Consider the following 20,404-nt stretch of genomic DNA (forward strand, 5'->3'; position numbering starts at 1 on the left):
GTAGTTATCGTAGCAGCTCATGGTGTCGTGGGTTAGAGGTTTGGTTTGGTGCCGAAGATGATTTTCCTGCATGTAAGTGTCCTTAGCTTCCCAGAATGATTTTATCCCCCAGTAGTGGGTGTATTCAATCACAATGACAGGTGATCTCATTTCCCTAGAATAGAATAATTTAAAGTTTAAAAATTATTTTGAATTGTTTTCTTACCAAAGGATTAAGCTTCTTATTAAAAGATTTTTTAGTAATAATTGTTATTTTTAATAGATTGCATTCTTAAGAACAAAATATTTCCAAGACGAAAAATGACGATAGCTTCTTCAAAGGCCACGCTGATGCTGTAATTAAAATGGTCCAATCTGATTAATGGCTCCCAGTAGCCCTGTAATGCCGTAACCTCAGATGGCTTTACTTTTTCAGTTGCATTCCATTGTCTGAACTACTGAGCATTCCCAGAACCCAGGGTCTTTTCTCCATGATGGTCAGGGTAGTCACAAATTCATTAGTGATTACCAGATTGTCAATTTAAAGAAAATTTTCTTGGTTTCCAAGTTTGGATTGTTGTTGTTGCTGTTGTTTGTTTTTTTAAATTTTTCGGGTCATTTGGCATTGCTGCCCTCCTCATCTATTTATTCTTTTTGTAAAGGTTTCTGCGACATTTTCTATGACAAATGTTCAGTTAGCACTGTCTCACAATTCTTTGCTAGTCTTCTTCCCAATTCTTTATTCCTCCATTAACTCTAAAAGTGTCCTTGCGTCTCTACATTCAGTGTATACATGTTTCTCATGGAATTCATTAAATGCTGCATTTATTAACAGTGCTTATACTTATGACTTTCAAAAAGCTTCTCTAAACATCTATTTGACTATTTATTGGGTATTTCCCATGTGAATTACACTCAAATTCTAAGTTTCATAGTAAACTCTTCCCACAGATCTGCCTCTTTTCTGTATATCAGTCATTCATGCCACACACCAGATGTGATCTTTGAATTCTCTTTCCTACTTCAGGAACATCTCCCCTAGTCTGACCACCAACATTATGCACTCAGTTGGTCACCAACTAAACCACAGAAATAATATTTCATTAATATTACTCATAACTCTATTTATTGTCATTAATTAACATAGCCCTGTACCACTTTCTCCTGGATTAACGTATGAGCCTCCCAACTGGCCACACTGGCATGAGAGGGTCCTCATCTCATCTGTTCTCCAAATGAACATTCTGAAATTCAGATTAGATCATTTTGCTTTACAGCCATTGCATCTTTAAGTCGTTAAGGAAAAGATTAAACTCCTAAATTTACAAACAAGATTTTTCATCGCCACACTTACTTTTCTTTATCCTGGTCACTTACAATCTACCATATACTTCCCTTTACGCCATAGGTAAGGAACAGAGATAGTGACCTAGTGAATTCTTTTGAGACTTGGCAAGAGCTGCACCTTCATCGTGGAATCCACTTTTGTACTTCTTTACCCATCTTATTCCAACCCAGCCTTCCATACATAGATCAAGTGTCACCTTCTCCAAGGACATCCTGAGAAGCTACTTCTGTCTCTGCCTGATTTAGAGTGTCCTTCAGAGGACTGCCAAATGCCCTGGAGAAAAGTCTGTCTTTGCGTTTCATCAGATTTTAGTATACTAATTAGTTTTTTACTATCTTTTTCATTATTCTACCTACTCCTTGAGGGCAAGAACGTTTATAGTAATCACATTTTATAACTTTTGTGGATGGAATAGAGTGAGCAATATATCGTGAGTTGTAGGACTTCATTATTAAATGGACAGATTCAGATTCACAGAGAACAAATTCTGTGCAATCTCTGCCTTTTGAATCTTATAGGTCTTCCATTCTTCAGCTGTAAACAACACTCCTGAACACCAATAAAATTTATTTACTTAAATGTGTTTATAATCTTCTGCTCTATCAAGTGACCTAAATTGAAATTAATGAATAATTCTGAACAAATTTTTTTCTGTTAATAGTTGGCATCTTAGATTGCCTAGGTAGGTGAAGTAGCAATGCCATAAGTTTAAACCTCCTAATATATCACCAATAAATATACAGACCAAAAAAAAGAAAATTAAAAAAAACCACACAATTTTATTCTTTGAACATAAGTACAAAATGGAAAGTACTACGAATTTCAAATTATTATTAAAAGAAGTAGAGGAAAATCCACTTCCAGGGGAGATAGTTCTTGATTTCTTCCCCTAATCCTTTGTGAAGAGCAAAGCAACATCAGCAGAGTAATAGTGTCAAAGACTGAACAACAAAATTGTCTCAAGAAAGAGAAAACTTGTCTCCTTAAAGGGAAATACTACTTTAAAAAATTGGTAGATCAAGGCAAACTACAACGAAGTGCTTAAAAGACTGCAGAAATAGATTATTGATCAGTTTGTTTTTCTTTTAAGTGCAAAATGGGGTTTTGTCTTTTTTTAAATTAGTTTCAGGTGTACAAAACAAAGTAATAGTTAGACATTTACACCGATCTGTTTTGAAAAGGCAATGTTTCTGGAAAGGATAATGTAAGAAAGGAGGAGAGTTTAGGAAACTTTACAGTGAAGAAAACAAAGTGTGAGGGGAGAATACAGAGCCCTAGGAGACAGAAAAAACAAAAAAACAAAAACTGAGGGACAAACTACTAAATCCCCTCCAAATAAAGCCATGCAATTATTCAGCAATGCTTGATACACTGTAACAAGAGAACAAGGGTAAACTAGAAATGTCATAACGAATCTCCAACCAACAGCCCTATCCACAAATTCAGAGCTGCAAGCAATCTTCATATTATAAAAACAACAGAAACTGATTATCAAAGCATTTAGCTGATAACTTCCCCCACACAGAAAACAAACAACAACAAAAAACAAATTAAAACAAAAGAAACTTTAACAAAGCAATTAAATTGAATACTAAAAAGTTAAATGTTGGGCGGCCGGTTGGCTCAGTTGATTAGAGCTCAGTTCTCATAGTGCCCAGGTCGCCGGTTCAATTCCCACATGAGCCAGTGAGCTGCACCCTCCACAACTAACTAGATTGAAGACAACAGCTTGACTTGGAGCTGATGGGTCCTGGAAAAACACACTGTTCCCCAATATTCCACAATAAAATTTAAAAAAAAAAGTTAAATGTTCTAGAGGTAGGAAGAAATAAAATGAGTTGAAAAACTTAGGAAAGAAAAAGATAAAATCATATCTAAACGAAGACCAAGTTCCAAAATGCCTAAAGAAGACTGGATTCAAATAAAAACAAAAGATGACATTAAGGAAAAGCAGGGAGATGATCAAAACAACGAACATATGGCTAGGCTAGAAAAACAAAAGTTAGAGAGAAAGCAGGTAAAATGGGAACAGGCAGAAATCCTGTTGCTGAGGCTATGGGAAAATAGGCATTCTAGTACATTCTAGTACATTCTAGTTCATGGGCATGCAAATTGGTAAAATTCAGTTGGAGTATGCAGTAAGGGAGAGTAACGTACCTCTATAATGTCCATACACTAGATCCCATAATCTGTAAATTTGGTACTTTACATGGCCGAAAGGATTTTGCATATGTGATTATGGTACCATTACTTTATCTGGCTACATTACTAACTTTCAGTCTTCAAAAGAACTATAGTCCATGAATTTGAGATTTATTTACAATAAATGATCCCGATAAACCAGATATGCACTGCATAAAGCATTCCAAAGCAATCAACAGTTAGACAGAATACCCATTCAAAATCCTTATCATTCATTTTCATTTTCAGTTAGTCGTCTGTCAATCTCTGAAAGTCAAACCTGCCTCAGATACCTCTTAGGAGAGAGGAAGAGGTTGGAGATTTGCCATTAAGTCTTTCTTCCCTGTTACGTAATTAATATTTTGATGCTGCTGTAAACTATATTGACTGTTAAATTTGTTTTTTTAATTCTTTACGAATAGAAAAGCAGTGGATTTTCGCAAATTAAATATATACTGAGGAAAATACGTTTATTATTAATGAAAGAGATAATTTTCCAGTTATTAATTATTAGTAGTATTACTACTCTCATTATTATTCTTGCTTAGTGGTAGTTGTTAGGAATCCCAGGACAATGATGAATAGAAGTGGTAGAAAAAGAATTGTATGTCTTCCCAAGCTCAGGAAGAAAACATTTACTATTTTACCATCAAGTAATATGTTAGTTGTAGGTTTTATTTTTGTTTTTGTTTTTAGATGTTCTTTATCTATTTCCAATTTCTACTCCAGCATGTTAAGCACTCAGAAGTCATCACTCCAATTCTTACAATAAAAAAAGCAAAGAAACAAACAAACAAAAAATACACGAAAAATTAATGATTCTCATTGAACCTAACCAAGCATCGGATGTTCAGAGCAAATCACCACCCTAAGTTGAAGAGACAGTAAATCTAGTGAAAACCTAGGTTTGCATCCCTGGAACAGAAGCCATTGGCAACATAGACTGCAAGGAACACTTAAACAGTAATTTTGACAAATTGCTAGAGGTTGAGTGCGTACTAGTGTGAGAATGACAAATTCCTTGGGGCCAAGGTTTTAAAAGGATCTCCACACTTTACTGGGCTTTTACTGCCTGTCATTGCATTAGGTTCTCATGGTAGAGATCCAAGAAAGATCCCTTCTGTTTCTCTGGCATCAGAAGAAAAGAGTTTTCAATATATATAATACCTTTAAAGCCTTTTTCCATAACAAAACCTACTCACCAGGGACAAAGAGGGACAGACATAGCATGAGCCTTTGCCTACCTGGGAAAAGGGAATTACTCCCACACCAGCCCCTTTTAGCCCCCCTGCCTCACCTAAGAGAGAGGGGCAAAAAAACAAAAAACAGAGTCTATAGGAGTCAGGACTTCAATTAATTATATGGAATCCTACATGCAAGAAAACAGTAAGGGCTGTACCACTGAAGAAACACTGTGAATGTCAGCCGTGAGACACAAGTCCACTAGAAGACTGAGATTTAATTGTAAGATAATAGAATGATTCTTTTCCCTTAAACCTTATCATCAACACCAGTGGGGTTCTGGTTATGATAGTGGATTACAGCAGAAGGAGCTGCAAGACACAGACTTTTTCTGAAGAAGAGTACTTAGGAATGTCAGAGTCGAAAGGAAACAAGCCTCTGGTCCCTACAGCTGAAACAAACATTTAACAGAGCCCAACTCCTAATCAGATTAACATAAATTCTCACACTAGAGATCTCTTTGCCTCAATTCCAAGTACCCAATAAAACATAACTGCCTTTCAAAAACAAAATGAAAAACAAAAACAAAGAAAAAGGTATATCATGCCAAAAGAGTGAAAAAAGATCACACTCAGAAGAGAAAATAAATCATCAAAACTAAACTCAGATATAACAAGGACATTGCAATTAACAGACTGAGAATTGAAAATAATCTATGGATATGATTATGTTTTTCTATTTACTCAGTTAATATATTGATTTATGTTTATGATTTTCTAATGATAAGCTTTTCTTGCATTCTTCAAATAAAAGTCACTTGGTCTTGATGTATTATCTATTTCATATATTACTAGATTAAATTTGTTTTTATGTCCTTAAGCATTTTGCATATATGTTAATGAGAAATACTGGTCTGTAATTCTCCCTGCTGGTGACATTACATTTTTATTTTGATATATTGCAAGCTTCAAAAAAAAGTATAGGAGTGTTTCCTCTTTGCACATTCTCTGGAAGAGAAAGTGTTCAGAATTCACCAATGAAACCGTCGGGCCTTAAGATGGGTTTTTGGCAAGATTTTTAATCATGGATTTAATTTCTTCATGAGATATAAAACTATTTAAATATTTTTTCTTCTTGGGTCAGTTTTCATAAATTTAATTTATTATGTAATATATATTTGAAGCCAGGATAAATGGGTTTTGCTTTTATTTTAGATTTTTTATTTTATGAAATATTTAAATATACCCAAAATAGGAAAGAAGAAATAGCACAACTATCATATACCCATTTCCTAGATTTAACAATTGTTAATACTTTGATATAATTCTTTCATGTTTACGTTCTCAAGTGTTCTAAAATAATTTAGATGCAAACTAAAGTTTCTCATTATTTTTCTTTGAAATTAATACATTTTCCAAGGAATAATACATTTAAATAATTAAAGTGAACTTTTATTATCATCACAGAGCCTTTAAACCTTTAGACATAAAATTCCTATGTTTGGGTAGGGAAACAAAGACAAATGAAGTGGAGGATAAGACGAAGGAGAAAAAGAGAAAAGGGGGAGGTGGAAGGAGAAGGAAAAGAAAAAATGGAGAAGGTGAAAGAAATAATCATGAAATAAAATATATTGGTAAATATTTTAGATAGAGGAAGAAAATGTTGCCATAGTTGATGATTATATTAATGCATCACAGCAAATTTATTGTGAGGAAATGATTGAAGCTCAAAACACATTTATTATATCAGAAAAAGTTTATTATTAGGTATCAGATATTGAAAAGCAAAGCTTTTCGAGCTTGCAATGACTCTCCATTCTATATAAGAGGGGAACATTACTGAAGAACATTACTATTCAAATGCCAAGATCTAGCTCATCAAGTTTTCTTCACATTATTGTCAGAAACTAGGTGGTCCAAACAACAGTGTAATTATCAAGACAGTTTAAATAAAACATGCAGGTGATGAAATAAAGTTTTTTAGATGAGTAAGAGTATCACAGAAGACTAAGTCCACAAATTGTAAATTTTCAAGTATTTATTCAGTAGAAACCAGAAGAACAGTATCTTCCATAGTAACATGGATGCCAGCAGCCATATCTGTAGCCTCCTTAGCCACAGCCATAGGCCAGTCTGCGGAAGCTGCCACATCCACAGCCATAGCCAGAGCCATAGCCCACATACTTGAGGCCACGTACTTGAGTTAAATGAACCAAAAAAAAAAAGTCCATATTTTCTACATCAAATTAGGTCATTTATTAGGTATTCAGCATAAATCATTTGTGACTGCCCAAGTTGATGATACCAGGAGACATGATACAGATACGCTTAATTCTTGGAAATTCTGAGAGTTCTTTTGATAATAGGCCTAGGGTAACTCAGTCCACTGACAGAAGATGTTTTGGCAAATCCACTCATGGCATCGGATGTCAGGTTACTAGAGAAGTTTAGTAGAAGCCAGAGAATCCGTATCTTCCATAGGACCATGGGCGGCCCCAGCCATATCCGTATCCTCCATAACAGGAGGGACGACAGCAGCCGTATCCGTAGCCGCCATAGCCGTAGCCCAGGCCACCGAAGCCTCCATAGCCATAGCCCAGGCCTCCGTGGTAGCTGCCGTAGCAGTGCATGGTGTCAAGAACGGTGAGTTTGGCTTGGTGTCGTAGGTCACTTCTGTGACTGTGACTGCACAGGGACATTTATATATATGGATGGGTGCGGAAAGCCACGCCTCTGAATGTCATCCAATAGAACACACTGCTTGAAAACTATGTCAACTATTTTGTTTCCTAACAGCCATGGACTCCACTTGTTTATGTAATTAGTTATTTAAGAGTTATGCGACACGTTTGATTGTCAGATTCATTTGAATTCCTAGAAAAATATTTTGCTGTCAATAAGACGCTATCGTGTTTACAATCCACATACTTATTTGCGTTTCTGAGTTTCATAAACGCAATTCCATAAACAAATCTCTATAGCTTCACGTATTCATCAAGTTGCATCACACAAGATTGCATCTACCCTCTAATTGTACCCTTGCCTTTAATATTCTTTGGCCATTGAATCTTTTCTAAGTCAAAGGTGTTACCTTTCTTCTCCCAAGAATTCACATAAATTGAACCATAATTATTCCCTGAAATACTAGTCCTATAAAAAAAATGGCAATCAGCTATGACATACATCTCAATATTTAGCATGCTTTTAATGTCAGCTGAGAACCACATTTGGTAATGTAATGGTGATATTTAATTTTTATGTCAACCACAAAGTCAAAAGAATTTCTCAAGCATCACGTGTCATGTAAAGGAAGTCTGCTTGGTAGATACAATTGCAGACTGTATAGAAAAGAGTCCCACCTAATCACTGTACATAGCTCCTGTAGTATTATCCTGCTTAATTACTTGCACAAGGTTACACAGCTAATTGGTGTTTGAGATGAGCTCAAAACCAGTTTTCTGGCTCAAGACCCTGTGATTTTGAGCTCGCTACCGCAATACTGTCTCTATTACCAGATATAGGTAAAGTAGTTTGGACTCCAGAAGGAGCATGACTTCAGAGAAAAGTATTTAACTTTCAAACAACAAACTGTTAAATTATTAAAAATACTTTTAAAAAAAAATTAAAAAAAAATGTTTTAAATATTTCTTTTAAAATCTACTTTAGTTGACTTAATAAAGCAAAACATGCTACTCATAATTTAACTTTTCTTAATACTGTAGGAACCTTATCATGAGTGTTGATTAATGGAATACTGTCATTTAGAAATATTTAGGGGAGTTACTAGCCGGCTGAAGACAGCCTGCACAACTTTTTAGTGGTTAATATATTCAACAAATATTCACTTAATAATTAGTATATTTGAGATACTAGTATGCTCAGTATAAAAAAGGAAAGCTAGCCCATGAACTGCATGGAGTCTATATTCTAGTATAGGACTAGATATTAAAGTATTGAGATACAAGCAATCTAAACTAATAAATTTTGTATGAAAAAATGAATTGAAAATAAAATGAACAAGGAGCTCTGTTTAGAGGTCTGGGCAGTAGTCTTATCCAGGGCAGAGTTTGTAACATAATCAGAGGTTATTGACTTGTTGAAAGACTGAATCATTATCCTTTAGTTAAATACTGACAGAACGGTTTGATTCTGGATTTGTGTTTGTACCTCTCATTTCCCTCAAGACCATATTGTTTTTACATGGTCATATCTTGATACTTTCAAATGATTTGACACAAACAAAATGTTTTGTATCTTTTAATCAGCAACTTCTCTTGTTGCTTCAACCTTCTGCTCTTGAAAACTGTGTTTTCTCTTTTATCCATATTTTATGTTTTAATATGAATAATTTTAATAGTTTTCATTTATTTTCCTTCTTCCTTATCTTTCTCTTCAAAATGTCAGTAGAGCTTAGATCTGCCAGTTATGGTCAGTCAAAAAACATACTTCTCTCCTCAGGTTTGTACTGCATCTAATGAAATTGTAAATTGTTCCTTTAGAAACATTTATTGAGTACCTAATATGGTCCAAACATGGGGTTATACCCTGAGCACATAGGAATGAATAAAACACCCTCTCATTCCCTGCTTTAAGAAATACCAATAGTGTAGATTTCCAAATGTTATTTCTTTTGTTATTCTTTTTCCCTTCATACAATACACAGCATTTTTAGGAACTTCTATATCAGTGAGCAGACTTAATATTAGAGGATGTTGTATGTTTTAGGACTGGCTGAAAAAATTGTTACACACACACACACACACATACACACACACTCCTTCCATTCAAAAAGAAATGTCATATTAATAAACATAAGTACTGAAATATATTAACAAATTAATTATATTGGATCTCTGCATCACTGAAACAAACCAAAAAAGCCTCATAAAACTCTGAAGATTAAACACAACAGAAATATGTTGCTTCTAATTCCAACTGAACCCTCAATACTGCCCATAAACCCATCTTGATGCCCCAGTTGGTTCCTTCCTGCATACCCAAGTCAACCTAGACATGTCTTTCTTTTATTTTTTAATTTTTTTTAAAATTTAAGTACAGATGGTATATCTTATTATATTAGTTATTAGTTTCAAGTGTACAATAGTGATGTCACGTTTTTATACCTTGCAATGTGATCGATAACCCCACAAATTCTAGCAATCATCTATCACCATGCAAACTTATCACAATAGTACCGATTACTAAGAAAGGGGGTCAGGTACATGGTGACAAAAGGAGACCTGACTTTGGGTGGTGAATACACAACGTAATATGCAGATGACATATTATAGAATTGTACATTTAAAACTTGTATAACTTTATTAACCAACGTTACTCCAATAAATGTAATAAAATTTAAAAGAAAAGAAATTTTTAAAAATCATACTGTCAAGACCTAAGAGGAAGAAGGAAGAACGCAGGAAAGCATAAACAGAACAGAGATGTTCTAGTAAAATCTCTTCACATTAGCAAGGGAACTGAGCTTTGGAGATTCTCTAGGGAGGCGAGAAGCTTCTCATGACAAGAGTGAGGACATGCAAGCTCTCCTTCTCAGCCCATTAGTCTATGTCATTCATCCTCCTTGTGATTTATCCGAGCCTTTGTTCTTTTGTAAGAGGCTGGGCCAGGTGATTGCTAAAGCCATCTGGCTTCATATTAAGCAATTCTCTAACTGGTTTGCTACCTGGTAGGCACCATCTGATCTCACATGACCAGAGTGTCGTCATGAAGGAGCTCACTGACTAAACTCTGTCTTTCTAAAGTATCATCTTTCCCATTCTGTCACTCTGTCTCACTCCACTTCATTTGACAGAATGGTCACCATCAGGCAAGAACACGCAACTTCCCACCTTTTCTCTCTCATCTGCACACTTACTGACTCAGAAGCTTATTTTATATTCAATACTTAAAAAATGTTTTTAAAAATGTTTAAAAAGATAAAATATGCTTCCACACACTACGCACTCAATCTTTTTGCTCTTCCCTACACTTGCTATCTTGGCAAAAAACTTCAAAAACCATCAGTTTATCCGTGCCAAGAACATGGATTCCTACCTGAGTTGAGCTTATTTTTCAGCTTTCCCCAAATTGAAATTAATTTTCATTCCTTCATTCAATAAACAATAGAGAACATTTACCTACTTGTCTTGGAGATAAAGTAGTAAAAAGAAAAAAATCCCCGATACTCGTGGGACTAACATTTTAGGAGGGGAGACAAACCATAAACAAATACAGAATTATTAGGTTGGTGCAAAAGTAATTGCAGTTTAAAAGTTAAAAATAATTGCAAAAACTGTAATTACTTTTGCACCAACCTAATAATTCATTCAATGAGTATTTACTGAGTAGCTACTTCATATCTAACATTTTTTCAGACACTGGGAAGCATAATTCAAGGTAGAAAACAAAGCAAATAAAAGTCCTGTCTTCCTGAAGGTTTCATTCTAATGGAGGAGGAAGGCAAACTATCAATCAATCAACCAAAAGAGTATGTTACACACGGTAGTGATAGTGGTAATGCTAAGGACAAGATATAAAGCAGAGGTGGGAGTTATGTAGACCATTTGGGGGTTTTGAAATTGAAGATATGTTGGTAGGGAAGGCCTATCCTAGATAAGTAACATTTGAGTAAAGACCTGAAGAATGACAGCCTGAGCCCTGTAGGCACCATCTGCTTTATATGGGTGAAAAGCATGCCAGGCAGAGGGAACCAGAAGCACAAATACCCTAAAATGGGGTCCTACCAGGCTTCTTGGGGGAGCAATTTGTCTGAAGTGGAATGCACCAGGGGGAGAGAAGAGAAAGAATGCATCACAATGTGAGATCATTTAGGTCTGTGGTGAAGTGACACTCTTAGGACCACTATTTAAAAAATAATTTCACACATATACCTAGGGAGGTCATAGCAAGGGCTTTGTGTTTACTCTGAATCAGGTAGGAAGCGGTTGCTCAGGGTAGTATGAGAACATGCATGTTCAGATGGCCCCCAAGACCATCCCCCTCCCTACATTACACCAGCATTGTGAACATGATAGGTTTTACTTACTCCCATGATGAGGCTATTTCATATGGGACATTTGACTTGAAGAAAGGGAGGTCATCTGGGTAGGCCTGACCTAATCACACAAGCCCTATAAAACTAGTTTTCCCTGGCTGGAAGCATAAGACATAGGCTCAGAGCATAAGGAAGATTTGACATGTTTTTGAGGCTTGAGGGTGGCGAGGGCCATGTTGTAAGGAATGCAGGCGGCCTCTGGTTGCTAGGAGTAGCCCCCAGACGAGAGCCAGCATAGAATAGAAACTCACTCCTACAACAATAGGAACTGAATTCTGCAAACAACCACTATGAATTTGGGAGCATTCTTCCCTACAGCCTCCAGACAAGAACTCAGCCCAGCTGTTGCCTTGATTTCCGCTTGAGGATTCCCTGAGCAGAAAACATTGTGACGCCTTGCCACACTTCTGACCTACAGAACTGGGAGCTAAGAAATGGGTGCCATTTTAAGCTATTAAATTTGTAGTGAGTTCTTAAGCAGCAATAGAAAACTAATACAGTCTCTTAACTTTTCTGTCCTGAATGCTCCTGACACTAAAATTCCTAAAATTAAATTATTAGTAAGAGTCCTAAACTTCATCATGTAAGTTTTGTTGCATATTTACGATTCAGAAGGGGTTCAAGAAGAATGAAGAAAATAGTATCATGCTAAATTTGGAATATTATGTATAGTATTATGCATGTCAAAAGTAAATATATTACAGGTTGAGCTTTTTTTTTTTTAATTAAAGTTTATTGGGTGACAATTGTTCATAAAGTTACACAGGTTTCAGGAGTACAATTCTGTAATATGTCATCCATATATCACATTGTGTGTTTACCACCCAGTGTCTTTCCATCACCATATATTTGATCCCTTTTACCGTCATCTACCACTGCCCTCCCCCCTTACCCACTGGTAACCACTAAACTAGTGTCTGTGTCTATGAGTTTTGTTTCTTCTTTTGTTTGTCTTCTTTTGTTGCTTTCAGTTTTATATCCCACATATCAGTGAAATCATATGGTTCTCCACTTTTTCTGTGACTTACTTTGCTTAGCATAATAATCTCAAGATCCATCCATGTCGTCACACATGACACTATTTCATCTTATGGTTGAGTAGTATTCCATTGTGTATACATACCACATCTTTATCCAATTATCTATCAAAGAACACTTTGGTTGTCTGCTTTATGAATCGTTAGCATGAATAGGCGATCGATGTTACTTAATCCACATTCCATCTTTTGAACTTCAAAAAAGCATGTTGCTCTTTATCCAAAGAAAGTTTTCTTTTCTGTACAAATCACTAAACTAAAATTAAACAATTTAGCTTTTCATTCTAAGCATTTCACATTAAGTTATGATACTTAATGTGACATTGGACACTACGTTAAAATTCATTTTGAACGCTGGAATAAAAATGATTATATAATTCAAAAAGCTGCTGTAAATATTAAGGAAGAAAACACTCAGATATAAGAAAGTGCTTTGAAAAGAATACAATATTCTTTACTAAATGTAAATATCCTTAAATGTTTTACTTAAGGAGAATTCAATGAAAGCCTTCAGCAATATATTTCTGATTAAAACCTATGAATATCAAAATAATGTCTTTCTTATGCAACTGGTTCTATAACTTTAATCTTCTTTAGACTTATGGTTACAAAACAGGGCACCAGCTCTTCTAGCTATCTCTCTTCAATTTCATATTCCCACTTGCAGCCATTCCTAGATAACTGCCACCATTATTTTTGACGATGGTTATCACCTATAAAGTTAGAAGAGCTTCCCAGGCAATCTAACTCCACCTTCAATTTCTGCTTTCTAAATGAATGTCTTCTGCAAATATTGAAAGAGTACACGTCTACTCATAGAGAAGCCTGACTTCTTATCATTGGTTATGGGGGAGTGGGCTGTCTAGAGCACTCAGGTTAACACAAACACTATGCCCCAACACGTCCTAAATTCTTCCTTCACGTACATTTCGCTAACACTAAGTTCAGGCAGCATCTTCTGGGGGAGCTTTCACTGACTACACAAGGCTTGATTTGATGTCCCTCCTGTGAAGTCCCATTGCACCCAATATACAAATCTTTTTTAAAAGTTGACACAGAGAATTGTAATTATATACTTACTATCTGAATTTCTCTCTAGATTTTGGGAAATGTTTTATGTCTTTCTACCTCTAGTACTTAGTCGATGTTGGGCACAATGTGACGATGCATTATTCTTGGATGAATGGTTGAATAAATGAATGACTGACTCCATCATGGGAGGCACTGGTGGCCATGGCATCACCAAGCACAGCAAAACTAAAAGAGCTCAGAGTCTGGTTGACAGAGTTAGCAGTTATTTTTCTTAGATGCCGAAACCCAATATATCTAGTAATATGGATTTTTTTTGAAATGTGCACTAATGTATAATTATTTTGTAAAATTCATAAAAATGTTGGTATTGGTCTCTTGAACTTGTATTGCATGTGACATACTGTATCTCATGTTTACTGTTTGTTTCTGATGTCTGTTCCTATTATTTTATGAGTCAATAGCTCTCATAAAATGTTAATTTTTTTAATCATTTGATAACATTTTGATTTTATCAATGGCACTCATTATCATTATGTTCAGTAATACAAGCAGATACTACTTTATTTGTCATGATCAACTTATGTTCTTGAAAACAATTAAACATGACATTTTTCAGGGTTCCCTTCCTCTCTTTTTGAGATTTTATGTGCTTCTGACTGTGATCAGTTTGGTTTATAGAATCCAAAGCTAAGGATGCTACTGCCATAAATTAATATATAATAAGGAAAAATGCTGACCTACTTTGTGGTTATAGCCTGAATGCAATTGTCTTTCAAAAGCTGTCATTCATTCTAAGACATTTTAAGAGAACTTTCTTCAAGACAACTGAAAAAAAAAGCTCCTCAAAAAGACAGTAGAATTCCATACAGACTCCAGTTTGCAGGGTTTTATCATTAGTGAAGCAAGTCTTGTATTAAAAAAAAAGTTGAATAGGGTGAAGACACCAACTAGAGGTGTAAACAATAGGTACATAGAACATTCAGGGACAACGTAGGCATTTCTGGAAGGCTAGAAACAGAAATAATGCTCACGCACACACATACCATAGACTTGCACTTAGGGCCCTTTAAGTAGAATCACAAACTGAGTTACATAAATTATAATTAGTCTGATTATCAAGGGGGTAAAACTAATCAAGTTCGGACATTTTGAGGAACAAACATCTACAGTACAAGTGTCTATTTGGGCACCCAATGTAAGAACTTACTGAGCCACATATTCAAGTATAACACAAATCTCTGGGTGCTTGTAAAACAGGAATATCAACTTGGCCAACCAAGTTGCTATATATTTGTGAAGGCTGTTTGAACTCCTTCAATTGTCATTTAAGTGAGGCCAAAAAAGCAGCCACAGTAGAAGAACTCCATTAACACCACAGCTTCCAATCACACCACAAAGTCATGTCCTGCTGGGAAACAGTGAAAGACAGCAGGGCTTTGCATACAACAGTGGCAAATGGTACCATAATGTGCCATAAGGATCCCTCTGAGAAGATGTGAGACTGGTTAAGAGCAGCTGCAGCTGCGCTATGCACTTTAACAAAGTGTAGAAAGAACTGCTGGACGGTCTCTTTTCCCTCACGGTTACTTAGGATTACTGGCATAACACCATCGTCGGGCACTTTCCCAAAGCACGCAGACAGACTGCAGACAGACATGCATAAACTCACACTCAATGCTTGCACACGTGCAAAGCCTATCCACGAGGGCCAGACAGAAAACTATGACACATTTAAAAAGCCAAAGTAAGTTTAATGTAAAATGAATGTTTACATGTCTCACAGGAACAATTTAGAATGCGTGTACAGCTGAAATACCTATTCAAAGGGAAAATCATTACCCAAACTGTAAATCCCCGACCCCCAACCCCGCCGCCTTCCAAAAAATTAGAATTGCAAATTCCGATGATTTTGGTCAAGTCAGTCCTGGTGTGCTTAAACTGGAAGTTCTACCCTGATGATCTAGGATTGGCTCATCATTTTATAATCTGAGAGAGGCACCGATGGAATGAAGAAGTGTCCAGAATGAAGAATCAGCAGTGGAAACTTAGCTGAAAGTCCTCAGTCGCATGCAAGTTTCCTCAGTAGAAGCCAGTGGACCAATATCTCCCATAGCAACATGGGCGGTAGCAGCTGTAACCATAGCCACCATAGCCAGCACCGTAGCCACAGCCCAGACCGCCAAGGCCATAGCCACAGCCATAGCCATAGCCCATACTGCCAAGGCCGTAGCCCAGACCTCCGTAGTAGTTGCCGTAGTAATAGTTCATGGTGTCGAGGGTTGAGGATTTAGGGGAGAACAAAGTGTTTGCTTGAAAAATATGAACTTCTCTGCTTCCATGGGGCCTTTTATACACCCTCTGTAGTGCGTGTGGCAAACAACAACCAATCCTGCTTTGTTTTATCGACTAATTTGTATGAAAACTAAGTCATTAACATCATGTTCATTTAGAGGAGAGGCCCTCACGCCCATTAAGTGTGGAATTCCTTTATGGCTGCCTTTAAATTCTTTAAGGTATCTCATATACTTTTAATAATAAAACAAAATTTACTGCCATATTTGAGCTCTGTAACCAAGCTTCATGAGTTTGCATAGCTTGAAAGTCACCCATATTATTGAACTTTGCTTTGAAATAACATCATCTCTCTGCAGACTTAAAGCACAGATGCAGAGACCCCTGGTTTCAACAAGCAGAATTTACAGGTCCTTTCGTGTTATCTCAACTGACTGTAGTTTGGGGGGAGACTCCAGATGTTCAGATAAATATCGCTTTTTGTTTTGGTTTAGTTTTTTGGCAAGATTGAATTTGGTGTTTGATTGCCAATAATGTTTTTAGACTAATTCATAGCACTGTCATTCTTATTGGTGTGGGTGTTTTTATGTGGTTACATGCTGTTCGGGTTTATAGGCATCAACATTTCATAAGGATGCGATATCTGAGATGTTTGCCAGTAAAAAGTAAGTATATATATAATTTTTGTGTGTATGACACCTATGTGTGTTATATTAATGCAACACATGTATATTTGAGGTATGTGTAGTATATATTGAGAGGTATATTTAGTAATATCTAAACTACACCTATCCTTTGTTAATTAAACACATCTCATACTCTGATTTCCTAGTAATATCCTAGGTTCAGAAAACGACACATCAAGAAATACTTATCCAATACAGCAAAGACCACGTAAGCATCAATAATGCATAGAAGCATCACAAGGTGAAAAGTCGATGATATTTTAAGTTCTTGACTAGAGATTGTAAATGTGTAAAAGTAATGAACAATGCTACATTCTTACTGAGTCCTGCCTGACAAAACACTGAGGCGCTTGATAAAGTTTCACATTTTCTTTCTTCATTGCCGTACACACTATCCAATTGCAGTGCTGTTTTTGTTAATAAAATACATTTCCATCTCTATTTATTGCTGATGTTAAAAGAATGATGATGGCATAAAGAGTGATGGCATAAATATAGCAGAAAGCTCTAGTTACCCAGGAAGGGATCAGAATCTTTATGAAATGGAATTATTAGGGGCAAAACACGTTTAATTTTCTTACGGATGGAGATTTTTAAAAAATATCTTATATGCTATCTCTAGATCATTTTCTTAACACAATCCCAGTGGTGCTAATAATTGAAAAACATAAAGATGATTTTTTATTATTAAAGAACTCTATGAACATTTTGCTATAGAAAAACTAACCATTCTCTACTTCTCTATTTGCAAGATGATTGCTTCAATTTAAGTATACTGTTAAATTTTATGGTCAATGTAAAAATCATGCATATACTTTGCAAATGAACACTGAAATAAGGCAAGGATTTCGACAAGAACCACTGGTATTGATCATCTTTCTACAGAGGATGTCAGTGTACCTAGAAAAGAAATTAGATGGAGAGAGGATATAGTGGAATGTAAATATCATTATAAAATTGATTATATGGTCACACTTGGAAAATACAAGAAAATCAAATCAACTACCAGTGAGAGTAACAAAAGACTACAATTAGATGAATAGTTATAAAATAAACATTATAATATTTAAAAATTTTATGTACACTAATGAAGCGTATCAGAAAGTATAATTGAATAATAGCTTATTTCAATTCCAATAGCAATGTCTTCAAATAGAGTAATAAATTTAACAAAGAATGTACATAGCATTGGTGAAAAAACTTTATGGAAAGATACAGGAGACTTGAATGAATGAAGTTATGCCCTGTATTTCATTGTATGAGAAGATGAAACACAGAAATGATTACAATCCTTCCAATTTTAATTCATAAATATAATAGGATACTAATCTATATTACAGTGTGATTTGAGGAGGAAATTTCCAAAATTATGTTAATATTTGTCTGAAAAAAGCATATAGTTTTTCACAGAACTTTTCAAGTAGATATTAAAATACATAAAAGAAAATAGCATGGTACTATTCTTAGAATTAACAGTTCATGAGAATACAATAAAAAGCCCAATTTATTATGTTCATTTACCTCCCAGTGTTTTCTTTAGGAATCTTACAAATATAAAGAAGGGTATTGAAATTTTAGCTATCTTTTGTGATATCTTTTTAAAGTGCAGAATAATATTAACTTTAAAGAATGTATTTCCATATTCATCTATATGATCTTTTAAAGTCTAGAAAAAGAATACCTTTGAAAGATTTATTTGCTTCCATAATTACTGCTCTAATTAAATTGCCCATTCCTTCTTGAAATATTTATAGAGTAAAGCATAACTTTTATTGAGATATTTTCAATTTCTTAGCATGCAACCCGAATATTGCTGTATTATAATTTGGGAGGAAAACCTTCTTAGTCTTTGTATATCTTTTTGCTTATATTAAATTTTATTACACACACACACACACAAACAACACTGATATCACAAGAATTTTTTTCTATTTTTTTATTTCTCAATCAACTGATCTATTTATCAACTCTACTAACTTTCTATATTCTAATTTGTTTAGTTTTTGCTTTAATTTTTATTATTTCCTCTTTCCATGCACTTTCTAATTGCCTTTTCGCCTTTTCCTAACTTTTGAAATTCATAAATATATCTTTAATTTAATTCCTTTCATTGTTAATGTTATAATAGACATATTTAAAGCTCTGTGTGTTTCATGTTATATGGGGAGATAGAAATAAAGATTTTCATATGCAGTGTTCTTATTTTCTAAATGTTTTATTTTGTTATTCTTGATTTTTTTCTTTCACTCAGTACTTAACTCATTTCACCTATGAGTCTTTTTTTAATACATAATTTCTCCTAACTTTATAATTGTGTGATAAAGTATCTAACATCAGTTACATTCCTCTTAAATTTGATTATTTCTAATATTTCACTTCCTATTATTTCAAGTTCTAGTATTTGGCTCACAATTGACAAAAGTTGTAACTTTATTACCACTTCTGCTGTTATCAATGTGCAATAATATATTTAGACTATCTGATGCTTTCAATTTATACTTTATTTCAGAAGACTTTTGCTGCTCTTGATTTTATCCCATTTTGTCTTTTATATTTTTGGCTACCTTTTTAAAAGTATGTATTTACCTTCTTTGTGTTAAAAGTATATGATTGCTGCTGACACTTAGTGGCAACACACTCCAAACACATGAAGTAATTACACGCTAGAGTTATTACTGATTAGATAAATATTACATTCAAAGCCATAAAGTAATGATGCCTTAGACATTTTCACAAAGTTCTGGAAGTTACATACCCTCTAATACACCAAATCACTGAATATTTTGGATATTATTCTCCTAAAGAAAAGTATACAAACATAGCATTTTAAATATAATCTCAAGATATATAGACAATGGGTAATTAAAATCACATGAAGTTAATAAAAGCTAAGTTAGATGATTTCATAAGCCAGGCATCTTCGGCCCTAGTGTGGGATGCTCCAATTGATAAGATTTTAAGATATTGAAGGATTTTTTTTTTAATATCAGAAAGAACTGATCTTACTATTGCTAATTTCTCTTCATGCTAGACAAAAGAAATTCATTCTCCTACGTATTATACAGGTCGACTTCTTGAGTTATGTAATTATTTCCAGAAAGAGCTATATATAGATCAGTCATTTGAAAGCCAAAACTATGATTATTAGAAAGACAATGTGTCTTATTTTTTCACAAGTTTAGCATAGGAGTCTTATTCTAGTAATAACTCTGACCACTAAGGAAAGTCTTAACTGGTTTACTAGCCATAAAGTGCAAACAGTTCATGCAGCAGAGTCAAAGTATTCACTGATAAAGGACTCTCAAGATTTTAAGTGGTTTTTCACGATGTTGAAGTTGCATTGAGAGACCCGTGTAATCTTCAGCGTAAAGGTGACCTTAGTCTAGGACTTCAAGTACTTCTGGTCTCATTAGGATAATACATTGTGTAATGACTTTATTCAGTTATCTTGGTCTGATATTATTAAACATTCAGTTTAGTAATTCCCGGTGTTCTGATTCTTGGCTCGGAACACAACTTTCTGACTATTATCAGTCTTATCATTCCTTATGGGAGAAGAATAAGCTTTGGATTTGAGCCCTTTGGCCATCCTGACAGTGATTTCTCAGGGTAAA

General features: G+C 34.9%; 1 protein-coding gene and 1 pseudogene across 1 annotated transcript; both read right to left on the minus strand.

The window, feature by feature from the left end:
* Positions 1-6,731: 6,731 nt before the first annotated feature.
* On the minus strand, positions 6,732-7,319 carry LOC117031773 (keratin-associated protein 19-7-like; annotated as a pseudogene).
* Positions 7,320-15,891: 8,572 nt separating this feature from the next.
* On the minus strand, positions 15,892-16,080 carry LOC117033001 (keratin-associated protein 20-2-like). The gene has a single exon (XM_033124837.1). The coding sequence runs from the start codon at positions 16,078-16,080 to the stop codon at positions 15,892-15,894; it is 189 nt and encodes a 62-aa protein (XP_032980728.1).
* Positions 16,081-20,404: the final 4,324 nt, after the last annotated feature.

The sequence above is a fragment of the Rhinolophus ferrumequinum genome, chromosome 2 (genome assembly GCF_004115265.2).
Source record: "Rhinolophus ferrumequinum isolate MPI-CBG mRhiFer1 chromosome 2, mRhiFer1_v1.p, whole genome shotgun sequence".
Taxonomy (NCBI): Eukaryota; Metazoa; Chordata; class Mammalia; order Chiroptera; family Rhinolophidae; genus Rhinolophus; species Rhinolophus ferrumequinum.

What these genes read in the sequence shown, in the direction of transcription:
- LOC117033001 (XM_033124837.1), bottom strand. Translation starts at nt 16,080, where the DNA reads ATGAACTATTACTACGGCAACTACTACGGAGGTCTGGGCTACGGCCTT.